Below are 14,041 nucleotides of genomic sequence, written 5' to 3' on the forward strand. Positions count from 1 at the left end.
CTCGAGGTGTAACGCATGTAGGAGAGGGGTGAGGGGGCTGCACTGTTTGTTGCCTCTCCACAGCAGCATTGTCTGGGAAAGTTGCCAGTTTATTAGGAGTCAGACCACTGGATTGCTATAGTTTGCGCAGATCTTGTTCAGAAACTCCGACCCAAACCGCATCATTTCCACGGTGCAGAACAGGAAGGACCATTCGGCCCTGTCAAGCGCTTTTTCTGCATCTAATGAGAGGAGGACCGCCAGCACCTTTCTCAGGGATATTTTTTCTATGAGATGGCATGCCATCTGAATATTGTCATACGTTTGACGTCACTTTATGAACCCTGACTGATCCGGGTGGACTAACTTCGGAAGAATGGCCTCCAGTCTATTTATTAAGACTTTTGTGTAGATTTTGGCATCCGTATTTATAATGCCAATTGCCCTATAGGATCCACACAAGTTTGGATCTTTAGCAGGTTTAAGAAAGAGGACCAGCTCCGCTTCCTCCATCGTTGGTGTGATGTGGCCACACTTACCGAAGAGTTATGTAAGTGGGTCAGTTTAGGAGCTAACGGCGATTGAAAAGGCTTGTAGAATATGGCTGGGAACCCATCCATGGGATTTATTTTGTGGGAGGCTTCTAAACGCGTCCTAGACTTCTTCTGTGGTGATGTCAGCCTCAAGTAATTCCCACTCCACTGGGGCAATCTTGGGAAGCGGAGCAAGTCGAGTTTTCCTGTGTTCCTATGCGCTTTGCTTAGTTTGACCCCAGAGTCAGTCTCCATCTTCAGCATGACCTCCTGAAATTCCTGCTCTAGTTCTGCTTGTAGGGCTCTTGTTTGCTTTCGCCACAGTGCCCTAATCGCAATGAAATCCCCCCTACATGTCACCTTGAAGGCATCCTTTAAGGTGCCATCCGACACCTCTGGGGAAGAGTTAGGCTCAGAGTAAGACTCAAAATAATCCTTGATTTTGTTTTCCAACTCCATGCTCAGCACCACGTCTGGAGTTGGGTGTTCCCACAGGAACTGCTTGCAGAGCCCCCGCCTCTCATGCGGCAGGTCATTCGTTAGTAATTGGGGAGTGATCTGATAGTGTTCTGCTGTGCATCTCCACCCCCGTGATTCTACCCAGCAGTGTTATTGATGACTATATGTAGTTAATTCGGGAGAAGGATTTATGCACATGCGAGTAATATGTATAGCCCTTCTCCTTCCCCCGAAGCGAGGTCCAACTGTCTTTCAGGGCTAGATTTTCAATCTTCACTTTGAGAGCTTGTGAGGGGGGTGGCTGACCATAGCATGCAGTGGTGCTTCTATCCCTCTGCGGGTCCCATACCAGGTTGAAGTCCCCCCATCACGAGGATCTCCCTCTTTCTGAACGACTCAGAGTAAGTGAGGGTTGTCCTTCAGAAGCCATCTTGGCTGGAATTTGGGGCATTTATGGCCGCCACTGAGAGCGTGACCTCCCCTGTTTGGATTCTGAGGAACAGATGTCTTCCCCTCCTTGTCTGCTGGCGAGTTGGTATGGTATAGTAATGTTTGTTTATAAAGCGCCTATACACTGGAAGTGTTTTTAAATGTTAAGGAATCGGGCGGACACGCCCGCCCATAGTGCGATGAGAACCCCTGCTACCTTCCCCATGGCATTCGCCTGGAATATTTGGGGGTAATGCTTCAGCCTGAACTTGTGCCTGTCTTGTTTTCGTATATGAGTTTCTTGTAAGGCTATCAAATCTGGCTGCACACGAGGGAGAAACTGGTCGACTTTTAACATAGGAGTTTAACCCCGCACATTAAGCGTCAAGCACTCGAAGACCAGTAGCTATAATCTGTTGGAGCACTTCCCTGACTGCCCTTTTCCTGCATCTTGGTAATTCCACTGCCCCAGCTGGTTGCACGCATTTCCCACCCTCAACGCCCCCATGGCCCCCGGTGTGAGCCAAAGTTTCGAGCGATCCCTCGGCTACACCACCCTCAACTTTAGCTCACCAAGATTTCTGGGGAAAACCTGTGGGGTATCCTAAAGCCCCTTGCATGATTCCAAGTGGATTCCGCAGTGGCACTCCTCTGCTCCAAAGGACCCTGCAAGACATCCTTTAGTGGCACGGGCATCCGCTGCTTTTCCTTTGCCCGTGCTGTCAATTTGAAGTGGCTATCAGTATTCCAGCGGGGTACCTATCCTGCAAGCCGGCACCCAAGTGTCGGATCCTTCTGCGTGACTGTGTCGCCTCTGACCATTACATGATTTCATCTTAGGGGGAACACCCGCCCCACCAGTTGACTCACGTTGCATGTCCTTGTCGCTGAGCTGCAGAATATGGATTCCTTCGTCCCATGTTGTTCTGTGCTGCCGACCCGCCAAGTGAATATAAGACCGAAGACCAAAGGGGAAGGTCCACCTATATTTCATCTGCCTAGATTGTAGGGCTATCACCACTGACACCACTGAACCCATTTCCCTTTGCTTCTGTAGGGTGGATTGTGCCAAATAATTTTCCACCCCATTGTAAGTAATTGGCTCTGCTTGTCGGGCTGCATGTAGGATGACCTTTTTGAGGGTAGCATGCTAGTGCCACTAGGGTATCTCTAGGCCGAATGCCCGGTTCTTGTCTTTTGGGTCCAGTCCTATGCACTCTGTCGATGGGGATTTCTTCTACCTTTCTGTCGCCCAGAAGATCTGCAGAGATTCGTTGAACTGTCTTTTAGCTCCGAGTCTCCCACATCCTCCGGCAGACTCCGAATGCAGATATTGGATCTCTGGGATCTGTTTTACAAATCTTTACACTGAATCTCTCCATTGTGGGGGATCCTAGCCAGGTCTTACAGCGTCTCATTCATTTTCCGGTTGTCCTCCACGATCTCCTGAAACGCCCTCTTTGTGGTGTCCGTCCGCTCCTCGAGCGTTGCAACTTCTCTCCAAGTCTCTGATTGCCCGCTTTACCCCAGAGGTGAATGTCGCAAATTGTGTTTGAAAAGATGCAGTGAGTCTCTTTTGGAAGTCATTAAAACAGGCATACAAATCCTCTTTGGACACAGCCATGGTGGTTGTGGCGCTGCTCACCGTTGCTGCCTGGGTCTGTTGGCTTGAGGCCTGGTGAGGATGGGCGTCAGGATCTTTGGCCCAACAGTGTTGGAGGGTGCTGTTGCATAGCGCTGCAGGTGGGTGCCGCTTACAAGGGGCACCCTTCCCCTAGGCCCCCAGCATTGGCCTTGGATGTTGGCTGTTTCTGTGACCAAGGATACGCAGGAGTCACTATGGATGGGGGCCTCCCCACTGAGTTCCCTTTTATTGCAATAACCTCCTGGGGGCCAGCATCTTCAGAGCACTTAAGATTTGCTCCCTCTGCCTCCAAAGCACATGCCGAGAGCAGCAGGTGCCCTTTGAGCTCTGGTGTCTGACAAATGGAGGGCAGCAAAGAAGGCAACCGTGATGGGGCTGTGCTTGTCAGCCCATAGCAGATTTGAGGGCTGAGCCTAAAAAATGTAGTCACTGACCCTTTATATGTTTGGTGCTCCTGCGCTAATCCGCTCCCTCGGTGTTATACGTGACTTATCACTGGCCCACCCCCAGAGCTCTTCTACACTCCAGATATCGTCCTGGAACACCCACGTGAGTTGCTCTCCCCCCACTGAGGGTTGCGACACAGCTCCTGAGTCTGCAGTGATGTCTAGGGATCTATGGCGTTGCGGGTGCACCCATACCAAATCTGCCGATCTGCCACTGCAGCAGACAGCGCAGTCTCCTGCTTGTGCCCCGCAGAGGCAGACCAATGCCAATCCCTCTTCCATGGGTTGGCCCCCCTCCTGCGGGCCAGCTGCAACTTTGTGTCCCCAGCAGTGTGCTCGGGCTGGCCGGTGAACTGGGGTTGCAGTAACTGCTGGACCCATATGCATGCAAGTTCCATATCCGACCCACCCTCCCTGGAAAAAGAGAGTTGGATTTTATTGTCACAGATCTGGTTATGAAAACAATAACAATAATCACATATCTATCTGATATCATACTTTTGGGCACCGGGTCCAGAGGTAGCCCCCTCTGGCCTGTGCTGCCTTTCTTGTCCCACGACTTGTTGTGGTCACCATACAGTGCCCTGTTCCTCTCTTCCTTTGTTCTTCTCCCTTCTTTTCTAGGGTGGGAGAGTTTTGTGGAAAAGGAGGAAAAGTGGAGGACACTGAGTTAACAGTGAACCTCCTGCCTGTTTGCGTCCCCGTTCAGGGGTCTTTGAAGTGTGTCTGTTGGGGGCTGTGACCCAGCCCCCAGGCCGGCAGTGGCCGACTGTCTGGCCCCCAGGAAGGGGGTTGGTGTGTTATTGCTCTCCCTGCCTGCCTGTTAGTTTCCTCTGGGTGCTTAGCACCTTGCTTCTTTGTGGAAGGGTGAGGTGATTTTCTCACATCAACCTTCCCTTGCTTTCTGATGGGCGAGACTGCTGTCTCCAGCCTAAGTGGCGGAGAGGAGCCAGTTTTGGAGGAGGGGAACTGGCCCTCCCATTAGTGTGTGCTGTTTCCTGATGTCTGGTGTAGGCGTCCCGGGCAGCTGCCGTTAAACAGACCAAGCCCCTGTTTTCTTGAATGCAGGCTGCCTCTGGAGCAGAATGGATGCCTCCCAGGTTCTAGACTTTGGTAGCGGGCGCCAAAGGACGACTGCCGCGGCCCACCTCACACTCTCCCTACCACTTCTACCCAGTTTGCGCTCCCCGCGTTGACCAGGAACCACCTCCAGAACAAAATTGCAATTTGTGCTGCAAAATGCAATTTAGCAGTGTCCACCTGCGGCCACCAGTGCCTTGCCTTGTGTAAGGCCCTTGTCGGAGACGGAGCTCATTGAGCTCACGGACTCACTAGCCGTCACCATCTTGTAATTTAGAAATACTTTTTGAGGGGACTGGGAGCTAAAGGAGTTCCTGCAATATTCATGCAATCCACAATATTGGATTTGTTGTTGTGCTGCAAGGATTTCGATCTTGTGCCTTGTCTCTTAATACGCTTTAACAACCCCACCCACATAGCACTGTAGCAATTAAATTTGATACAAATAACAACTTTCCCTATAGTCCTCCTCATCCTTTGCCAGGAAAGGTTGGATCCTCTAGAGAAGGTTTAGGTAATCGTGACTGGATCGATGGCTATGCCAGCCTAGTCTTTCATGGATATGACTGCTGAAAAAGTATCCACGTATTTATTCTGTCACTTTGGTGCTATTTTTTACTTGCCAAACGTACAGAATACAGTAAAAACAATCTTCTGTTCTAGAACACTTCCAATTTCAAGACTTTTTTTTTTCAAACCGAGTGTCCTGTAATATGTACATATCTGTGCAGTTCTGCAGAGGTTCACCCGTTGCACATACAATGTTACACATAACTGATGTTCTGTGCGTTACTTCTACCACCTTATACTCCCGGATTGCCCTAGGTAGCTTTGGCAGTGGAAAGAGAAGTCGCAGCAGAAGCCCCAAGATGAGAAAGGTTATTTGGGCACAGCATGTTCTTTCTTCTTTGGTCCTTTTGATGTGCCACCAAAGAAAGACAAGTGGGTGCCGGGGTCCTCCTTCCACAGAGCAATGTTCTTATGTTTTGATCTATTTTACAGGAATTTGCTAGGCATCAAAGGGGGTGGGGGATCTGGGTACAAACGGAGTTGCAACACCTATTTTTGAGTGCTCATGTCCTAATAATGTGAACTTTTTATTGTAAAAATCTTTCTCACCCTGTCCCTCTTCAAAAGTGATTTGTGTTTGAAAGAAACCATTGTCGGAATGCATCTGGGTCTAAAAATAGGAACTAAACTGCAGCAATAAGGATCATTTTTTGAATTTTTATTTTCAGGTGTCGGAAGTCTGCAGTTTGTTGGATTGCCCGGTGCAGTCAATGTTTCAGAGAATGCTGCAGCCGGCTCTCGAGTTTTTACCTTTACTGTGACGCCGGCCTCGTCTGTGTTACAGTATGGATTTCCCTACATCATCAACTCTGATCCGCTCACAAAGGCCTTCAGGATTGATGCATCGTCAGGCGTGTACACAGTAAGTCCACAACTCTGTGCTTTCTACAATTCCAAAGTCAGAAAATTGGTATTGCATTTTAGCTGTATGGTGTGCAGGAGTGAGGAGGCAAAGACAGAGGTGGCACTTCAAAGTAATTTTATTCAAAGGAAGAAGAAAACACCTGCCTTTCTCTGTTTCCAAAGGGTAATCCTTACCTACCCAATGAGTAACTGAGGTGTTAGTTGTCAGGGTAGAAGTCCAAACTAATATCCGTCCTCCATCCAAAATTCTCCTTTACTATAGCCCTACCACTAAGTAACAGAAAAGAAACCTAAATCGTACCAGGAGAATGACTCCCTACTCCTAGTTCTACAGGGATCTGTCCTATAGGCAATGATCTAGAGTCTCTGCTTTTACTCCAATCTTCTTCTAGAAGAGAATGTGCCAAGAAAATGACTCCCTTCTCCTGGCTTCACAAGTCCATCAGACTTTTACAACCTTTTGGCTTTAGCTTCTGATTCAAAAAATACAATCCAGGAGAATGACTCCCTTCTCCTGGTTCCTCAAAGTGCTCTTCTATCTGTTCTTCACAATAGTTTTTATGAGCCCTTCTAGTTCCATCCAGGCTTCTCTGAAAGCTCCTTTGAATGTACTGCACTCTTTTATCTCTGACTTTGACAATCTTGTTCCACTTACTGAGACGAGGGATACTACTCCCGAGGCTCTATACACTTTGATTACTGTTGGAACAGTTGCTGGAAATAAGAAGATTCCTCCCAACTGTTTTCATCCTCCTTGCAATTACTGGGGCAAGGGAGATCACTCCCAAGGTTTCCTTCGCAATTCTTATTCGTAATATAATTACAGGAGATCACACCTGAGGTTTGCTTCAAAGTTCTGATTCTCAACGTGAGTTCTGAGACGAGGGAGATCACTCCAGAGGATTGCTTCCCATGGTACCACTGCTCTACTGGGTCTCCCGTAGCTCCCCATTACCTTTACTGTGGTCGGGGCACATCATTGGTTCTTCCTGGGGTGTCTGGCTTCTTTGTTCCCAGCCAATACTTGTTTGGCTTTGCACTTCTATCTCTGCGTTCCCTGTGCATCTCTGTGGGCATTCTTTCCAGGCATATCAGTATAGTTGCAGGACGACTTGGTCCACCTCCATGAGGTCACTCCACATCTCCCGGATTCCAGCTTCCAGCTTGGCTTGCTCTTGCTTGGCCATAGAGGGACTCTTCTGGTCTGCGGACAGTGTTTGAGTTGCTCCTGTGGTGTTTCGTCCTCTCTCCGGGTCTGAATCTCCTGGGCTGACAAGGCTTTGGACCGGTTTTGCTTTTTAGTGAGCCCCTCTTTGCTTTTTATCCTATTTGGCTGGGACCTCCCCAGTGGTATGCCATAGTCCATCGTCAGGCTTACTTGTGTCCTCATCTTTTCTCCTTGGAGAAACCTCGTCCCAATATCTTTTATTTGAGTATTCTGTATGACTACATGGGTTTTATTCTGCTCAGACTGAACAGGAGTGTTTTGTATGACTCTGAATGTTTTCTTCTCAGTATTTCTGTAGCACACATCCTGCTTAGACTACACATGCGTAGTCATATTAAAGGTATCTAATCTTACAGGAATAAGAGGAGTATTACAATAGTATCAGGATTCAAAGTAGAGGGGAGCTGGGAGCTATTTAACTCTGCTTGTAGCCCAGAAGAGTCTGTTAGCTTCACAACATCTACCATGAGCTACTTTTGGCTAGCTATGCCAACTGATGGTGAACAAACACACCTATGTGAATTTAACTCTTTGCGTTTGCGACAACTTATAAACAAGAGAATCTATATGATATTTCAAGCATAAGTGGTCCTAAATAGTGGACAAAAGGATAGGTTTGCATCTTCTATGGAAGGTAGATTTGCAAAGCACTATATATACAATAGCTCATCGTTCTCCAGTGGCCGCTCCTGGTCACTGGTTAATGCTGGATAACCAGGAGCTGCTTTTTGCCTGCTTATCCAATCTGAAGTTCGATCCCTGTAGTATACAGTAGTACTGTCTGCCTGTACGTTCGACAGGTCTGAAGGGTTTTATAGTTTGTAGAGAAGGATGATACGGGAGTCCTTGTCCCCATGGGGGGGGGGGAATCTTTCCCGGTGAGGTACTCCCTCTTTATACCACTCCTACGGGGACTATCCGGTATCACCCTCATCTTTCCCCACCCCCTCCCCAAGCCTCACAGGGAAGGGCTCCCCCTTGGGGAGAAGTGACGTTAACCCATGAATCGTCACAGCTGCCAACATTTTTGTTATACAGGATACATTTTGCTTAACTTCAATTTGCCGAAAATACATTTTCTAATGTTGACCATGAGCTCTCGTTCTACAAAAGTAGAAGATCTATTAGGATCTGGGGAAACGACTGTTCATGTAAGAAATTCTGAAATGGAAGGAAAGCCACATCTAAAGAGGTATATTTAACACCCTACCTGCACAACTGTACATCATGTGTACATATGAAAACATTATTATCGAAGTGTAGGGAACAATATGGCAGTTATTGACTGGTGGTGGAGTTTTAGGGCCACAAGAAGAAGCAAAAGGCTTTGCTTTCCACCCCCTTTCCACTCTTCCCCCAGTGAGTGCCCCCCTCCTCCCGGATAATATACTGTTGTGAATTACACCGGTCGTATGTGGGTTGGCAGCACAACCTTGATTTAAATAAATAAATGAGGCAATTGTGTTGGCTACCCATATGACGACGGAGGGGCTTGCAGACAGCTTATACACCTTTTTGAACTGCATTTGTTGACCCAAGGATTCGTTAATTTGGCTCCAAAAAGAGTGAACAATATGCCACTGGCCAAAATTTGTGGGATGTCCACATGGTTCATGTTGAAAGTGTTTGCCATCTTGGCAACTGAACTTTTCTGTCCGTGCAGGGTTTTTAGGTCCACTATGTACAGTTTCATATGTGACTGGAGATTGACAAGTTGAAGGCCCTTTCACATTCTCTACAAACCTTTCGGCTAGTTATTGACCACATGTTAACCAGTGGCGGCTGGGGAATTTTTGAACTGGTGGGGCTTAAATGCATGTGCCTAATATGTGTGAGCAACCGAGTGTAGTGCGGGAGCCAGGCTGTCTCTCTCCCCAAGAATTTCTTTTGAAAAATAATGTGTTAAAATGCTGCATTTTAAAGCACTTTCTGTGAAAAATTTGATAGACAGCCATTTATATATTTATTTGTATTGTGCTGATAGCTCGCAAGCTTCGGGGTGCAGAGACAAGAACACGAAGGACAGAAAAATAGGCAGAACATATAACGCAGGACATTAAAATAATAAAAAGAGCAGAAAAGGATTGTATTCTTGGCTTTACTTTAAGAGGTGTGTTTTCAATCGTTTGTGAAAACGTTGATAGTTTGATTCCAATCTTAGCTGAACTGGGAGGTTGTTCCACATGCCAGCCACTGATACGGGGAAGGATTTACCTGCACCGTTTTCATGTCTGAAAGAGGCCACAGCAATCGAGCCTTGATCCGCCGATCTTAGCTTTTTGATGGGCGCGTATGGAATGAGTTTGGATTTAAGGTATGCGGGGGCTTTACCAAAAATGCATCTGTGTGTCAGTGTAAGAGATTTAAACTGGACCCTTTCCTCACCAATGCAGTTCTTTTCTCGCTTCGCTGATATGCTAGTTTCTGGTTTTCTGTTTTATGATTCTTACTGCATTGTTTTGTAAGACTTGGTAGCTATGATAGCATTGTTTGTTGGAACCTAGGATGAGCTTGTTGCCGTAGTCAAGGCGAGATAAGATGGTGGATCTTGCGATTGTTGCGCTATTTTCTTCTGATAGGTAAGGTTTTATGGCTTTTAGTAGGCGAAGATGGTATGAGCAGGTTTTTTTGATGTATTGGGTTTGGGCTTCTGATCCCAGAGATGCTCCTAACATCATCCCAAGGGTTTTGACCTTGTTTAAAACTTGAATTTGGGTATCTTTTATTGTGAAGGCGCTGTATGAGGGATGGAGCTTTGTTCTGGCTAGGTTAGTGTCAAAAACCATAAGCTCTGTTTTATTGCCATTAAGGCACATCCAATTTGTGTCCATCCACTGCTCTACTGCATTGTATACCAAGGATAGTTTCTTGTGGTCTTTCTGATGGTCTCCGCTTAATTCAGTTACCAGCTGAGTGTCATCAGCATAGTTGGTAAAGAATGTATCAATGTTCTCCAGAACTGTACAGAGAAACCTTAGGTATAGATTGAAGAGGAGCGGGGACATAGTAGCACCCTGTGGAACTCCGCAGGTGATTTCCTTTTCCAGTGAGAACAGGCTTCCCCAGTGAACTCTAGAAGTTCTATTTTGTAGGAAGGACATAATCCATCCTATTGCTTCGTCTGAGCAATTTGCTGTTTTCTTTAGTGCTGTCTTGCCATACAGGTTGCCATCAATTTTGCATGATGGCACATGAAAAAAACCAAAAGATGCAAGTCACCAACCGTGCCAGGACCATTTCCCAATGCATTTTCATCATGACTTTGCCCACAGCATATGGCTGTGTCTATAATTGTCCAAGCATGCTGCACCACTATGCTCGTATTACCATACAAGGTCTCCCACCCAGTAAGGAAGTGCCATGCCACAGAAAGAAAGTATATCCAGCTGGTTAGACTGGCCTTTATTGGATGTAGGCCAGTGACAACACTTCATGTTTGCTTTACCCTTGATGCACAGTTAAGATACAAAGTAAAGTCAAGTGTTATTATGTGGGTAGACTGGCCTGTATTAAATGTAGGACAGTCTAGCCAAGTAACAACCAGAGCTTCCAATGTACCCACGACTTGTGGGTTTGACCTGCAAAGAGAAAAAACATTAAGGCCGCAGCAAACATGTCCGAAAACCTGCGAGCAGGCTGGGCTGAGAAAAACGGTCATCATTTGTGACAACCCTTTTACATGCAAAGCGAGCCTTTCATCTCTGTGTGGGGTCTTCTTCTGTCAGTTACAGAGCTTTGACCACCTGTGATCTCCTAAAATTGGCAGATTTCACAGCCCAGAAAGTGTATAACCTTGCCATCAATTCTCCCCCCGACCCCCAAAAAAAGATTTAAGGGCTTTGGAGTCGGGCACACAAGTTATTATTGGATCTGGGTTGGGAAACAAAATGCTACATTCTGAAAGTAAATCATGCACTGATATACAGGTGTTTACAATTGGGTCAATTGTAAGTCCAGATAATTGTGATTGCCCCATCACTACATATAGTCATTATTGATGTTTCAATTTGTCAAAGTCACTGCTAGTAAATGCACATTGCCAGAAGTTTTGCCAACGATCACTAATGCAGATAATTGGAGGGTACCTGTTTCTTGAAAAACCATATACTGTTAGATGGCATTACCGTGGCATATTTCTGTTAAAAAAAAAAGGGTAAATCAGTGGAACGCTCTATAATCGCACGTCATTGATATGGAGCAGGACACACAATACATTGTAATCCGCTATAAGGTAATATATACCTGTAAAGCACACAAACAACCTACAACACAATAGACAAGACGACGAAATAGCTGGTGAGAACCGTACAAGTAGCAAAACATCATAAAGGCGAAATAAACCCAGTTAACCGCTAATCAGGACTTACAAAATAGAGAATGTGAGCGCTGGCTGCTCAGGATGAGCGAGAACTGCAACGCAGGTTGTCGGGGGAAATGAAAGACACTGCTTCTTTCTTGCTTGCTGACCGATTTTATCCATCAGCAGTGAATATTGGATACTCGAGGCTTGAGCACTCCATCCCCTTTGGGTTGAGTGTGTAGTCGTGGGTTGGAGTTCTTCATGATCTGTGTGGACTTGTCACAGTAAGGCTGGTTTCACAGGATCTTTAGCGTGATGGGATGAAGGACCATGAGTTTAGAGGAAGGCCCACAGTACGTGGGAGCAAAGTGAGTCCAACCAATTAGGAAAGCTATGAGTCCACAACAAGCTATGGAAGTGCAGATCGGTCTTTCGAAAGCCATAGATGATGTCGACAATGGCAAGTATATAGAAAAAGACACACAAACAGCAGCGACAAATGGGCTGAGGATTATCTAAGGGCTGCAGAAAGCATGTAAAGATGCTAGAGCAGACCGAGAAACGGCCCCAGGAGGCAGAAAGGCGGGCGTAAAAAGGACACGCTAGACAAGCAACCCGCAGTAGAAGCTCTAGAATATCCTATGGAAGCCCAGGTAGACTATCTAGATGGGAGGCGACAAAAATGGTACTAATTGATACGGTAATAAGGGGAGTGGAGAGCCCCATACAGCAGAAGCGAGATATAATCCTGGTGAAACAGGCCAAAGGGACAGAATGACGAGAAAGCATGCCATAAATGAGGGGGGCAGGAAACATATTTGCTAAATAAAACCATAGCTGGATGCTAGAAAACACAACATAAATTACAGACAGGAAGGTGCCGAAACCTAGAATTCTTATGTTCCCAAAATACGAATTGCTTTTATGCCAAATTACAGGTTTGGCCTTGGCCCAGCCCTCTTTCCACCCCCAGCACCCGAAATCTGAGCCCAGAGTGTTAGTTTCTGGCAGTGGCACTCTATTTCAGTGAAACCCTCACCTCTCCAAAACAGGAGTAGGGAGCTTTTCACTGAAATATGGTGTCGACACCACACCAACTCGGGGGGAGCCTTTCAAGGGCTGCCCCATTTTGGCATGGGAGCAGCACCCTTTCCAAATGAAAATCTCCCCAGTCCTGTGCTGGAGTGCTCGGCGCCAGCACGATAGAGGGGCACTTTCCTTTAAATAGTTTACCCTCAAAACGCCAGCTTGTGATAGCCCTTGAAAGTTTCCCCCGAGATGGTGTGGCAGCAGTGCCCTTTATAGTAGAAAAGCTGCCCCCCCTCCTCCATGCTGGTGCGGCAGTGGTACCCAAAGTAAGTGAAAAGCTCCTCCGACGGGGGTGGGGGGTTCACCTACATAGGTCACCACCGGAGCGCCAACATGGGGAAGCCTTTTATTTTACATAGGGTTCTGCGGTCACACCAGCAAAAAGGACCCTTTTTTAAAGGCTCCTCCATGTTAGTTAGGCACCCTGGGTGACCACCCTGGTCTCCCACGCCTAAGGCCGGCCCCAAATGTAGGCCAGTCTAGCCGAATCAGATCTGCTTTACCCTGTAATGGACAGTAACTGCATCGGTACTAGCATACTTGATGGAAAAACATTTTACTGATTTTTTTTTTTTTTTATTATTGTTTTTTCAGTTAAATTGAATAAATAAATATATAGGGGGTAAGGGAATAGGTTAAGGTGGGGGAATTGAGCTGGATTTTTGGGGCCATCTCCTCCCGCATTTTCAACCAATAAAACAATCAGAAAAGGTGAAAGATTTCCGACCAAGTAGACCTAAACCAACTACATCATGGGTATAGCAAAGATAAAATCATTTGAATAGATTGGCCTACATTCAATGTTGGCCAGCTTATAGTAACACTTCATTTGCCATTTTTGCTTTACCCTGGATTCACAGTAGTGCATTTGAAGGCTCTCCAGGATAATTCGAGATCATTGGTGTTATTGTGAAGTAAGACTGTGAGGATTTCCATTTAAAAAGTGTCTTGTCCATTCCCCTTTTGTTGGTGAGGTCTCCCTTTTCCACTGTGTTGCTAGACATGCTCTCCTTGGCAGTAAGATTAACCGCACCATGCGTGAGGCATGCCTTTTCTCCTCCTCCACTCCTTGTAGACCAAAGAGCACAAATATAGGGTCTAGTTCTCGCAGTATTCCATCTTTGTACCTGATCCACCCCAGTATTACTTTGGAGTAGGCCTGGGCCTTTACGCATTCCCACCACATATGCCAGGAAGATCAAGGTTTACCGCGCATTCTGCAACAAAGTGGGCTCGATATGGGGAGCATTTTGGACAGTCTTGCAGAATCATCGTTTTCCCATCTATGCAATAATTGCATTCATTCAGTTTATTTTGGCTACAGAGCAAGGATGTCTGATCATCCAACTGTACCATCTGGAGGTCAGTCTCGCAAGCGCGTATGTGAGCGCCATGTTAAGGATACCGGACCCTCTGCAG

The 14,041-nt window shown here is 46.6% G+C and overlaps 1 protein-coding gene across 1 annotated transcript in view; it reads left to right on the plus strand.

The window, feature by feature from the left end:
* The first annotated feature begins 1,906 nt into the window (after positions 1-1,906).
* Positions 1,907-14,041, plus strand: part of CDHR3 (cadherin related family member 3) — a 642,490-nt gene continuing 630,355 nt past the window's right edge. Inside the window, exons 1-2 of the mRNA XM_069630086.1 lie at positions 1,907-1,994; positions 5,810-6,003. Of these exons, the coding sequence (XP_069486187.1) occupies positions 1,907-1,994; positions 5,810-6,003 (282 nt within the window). The remainder of the gene's footprint in view (positions 1,995-5,809; positions 6,004-14,041) is intronic.

The sequence above is a fragment of the Ambystoma mexicanum genome, chromosome 12 (genome assembly GCF_040938575.1).
Source record: "Ambystoma mexicanum isolate Mex_15411 chromosome 12, UKY_AmexF1_1, whole genome shotgun sequence".
Taxonomy (NCBI): Eukaryota; Metazoa; Chordata; class Amphibia; order Caudata; family Ambystomatidae; genus Ambystoma; species Ambystoma mexicanum.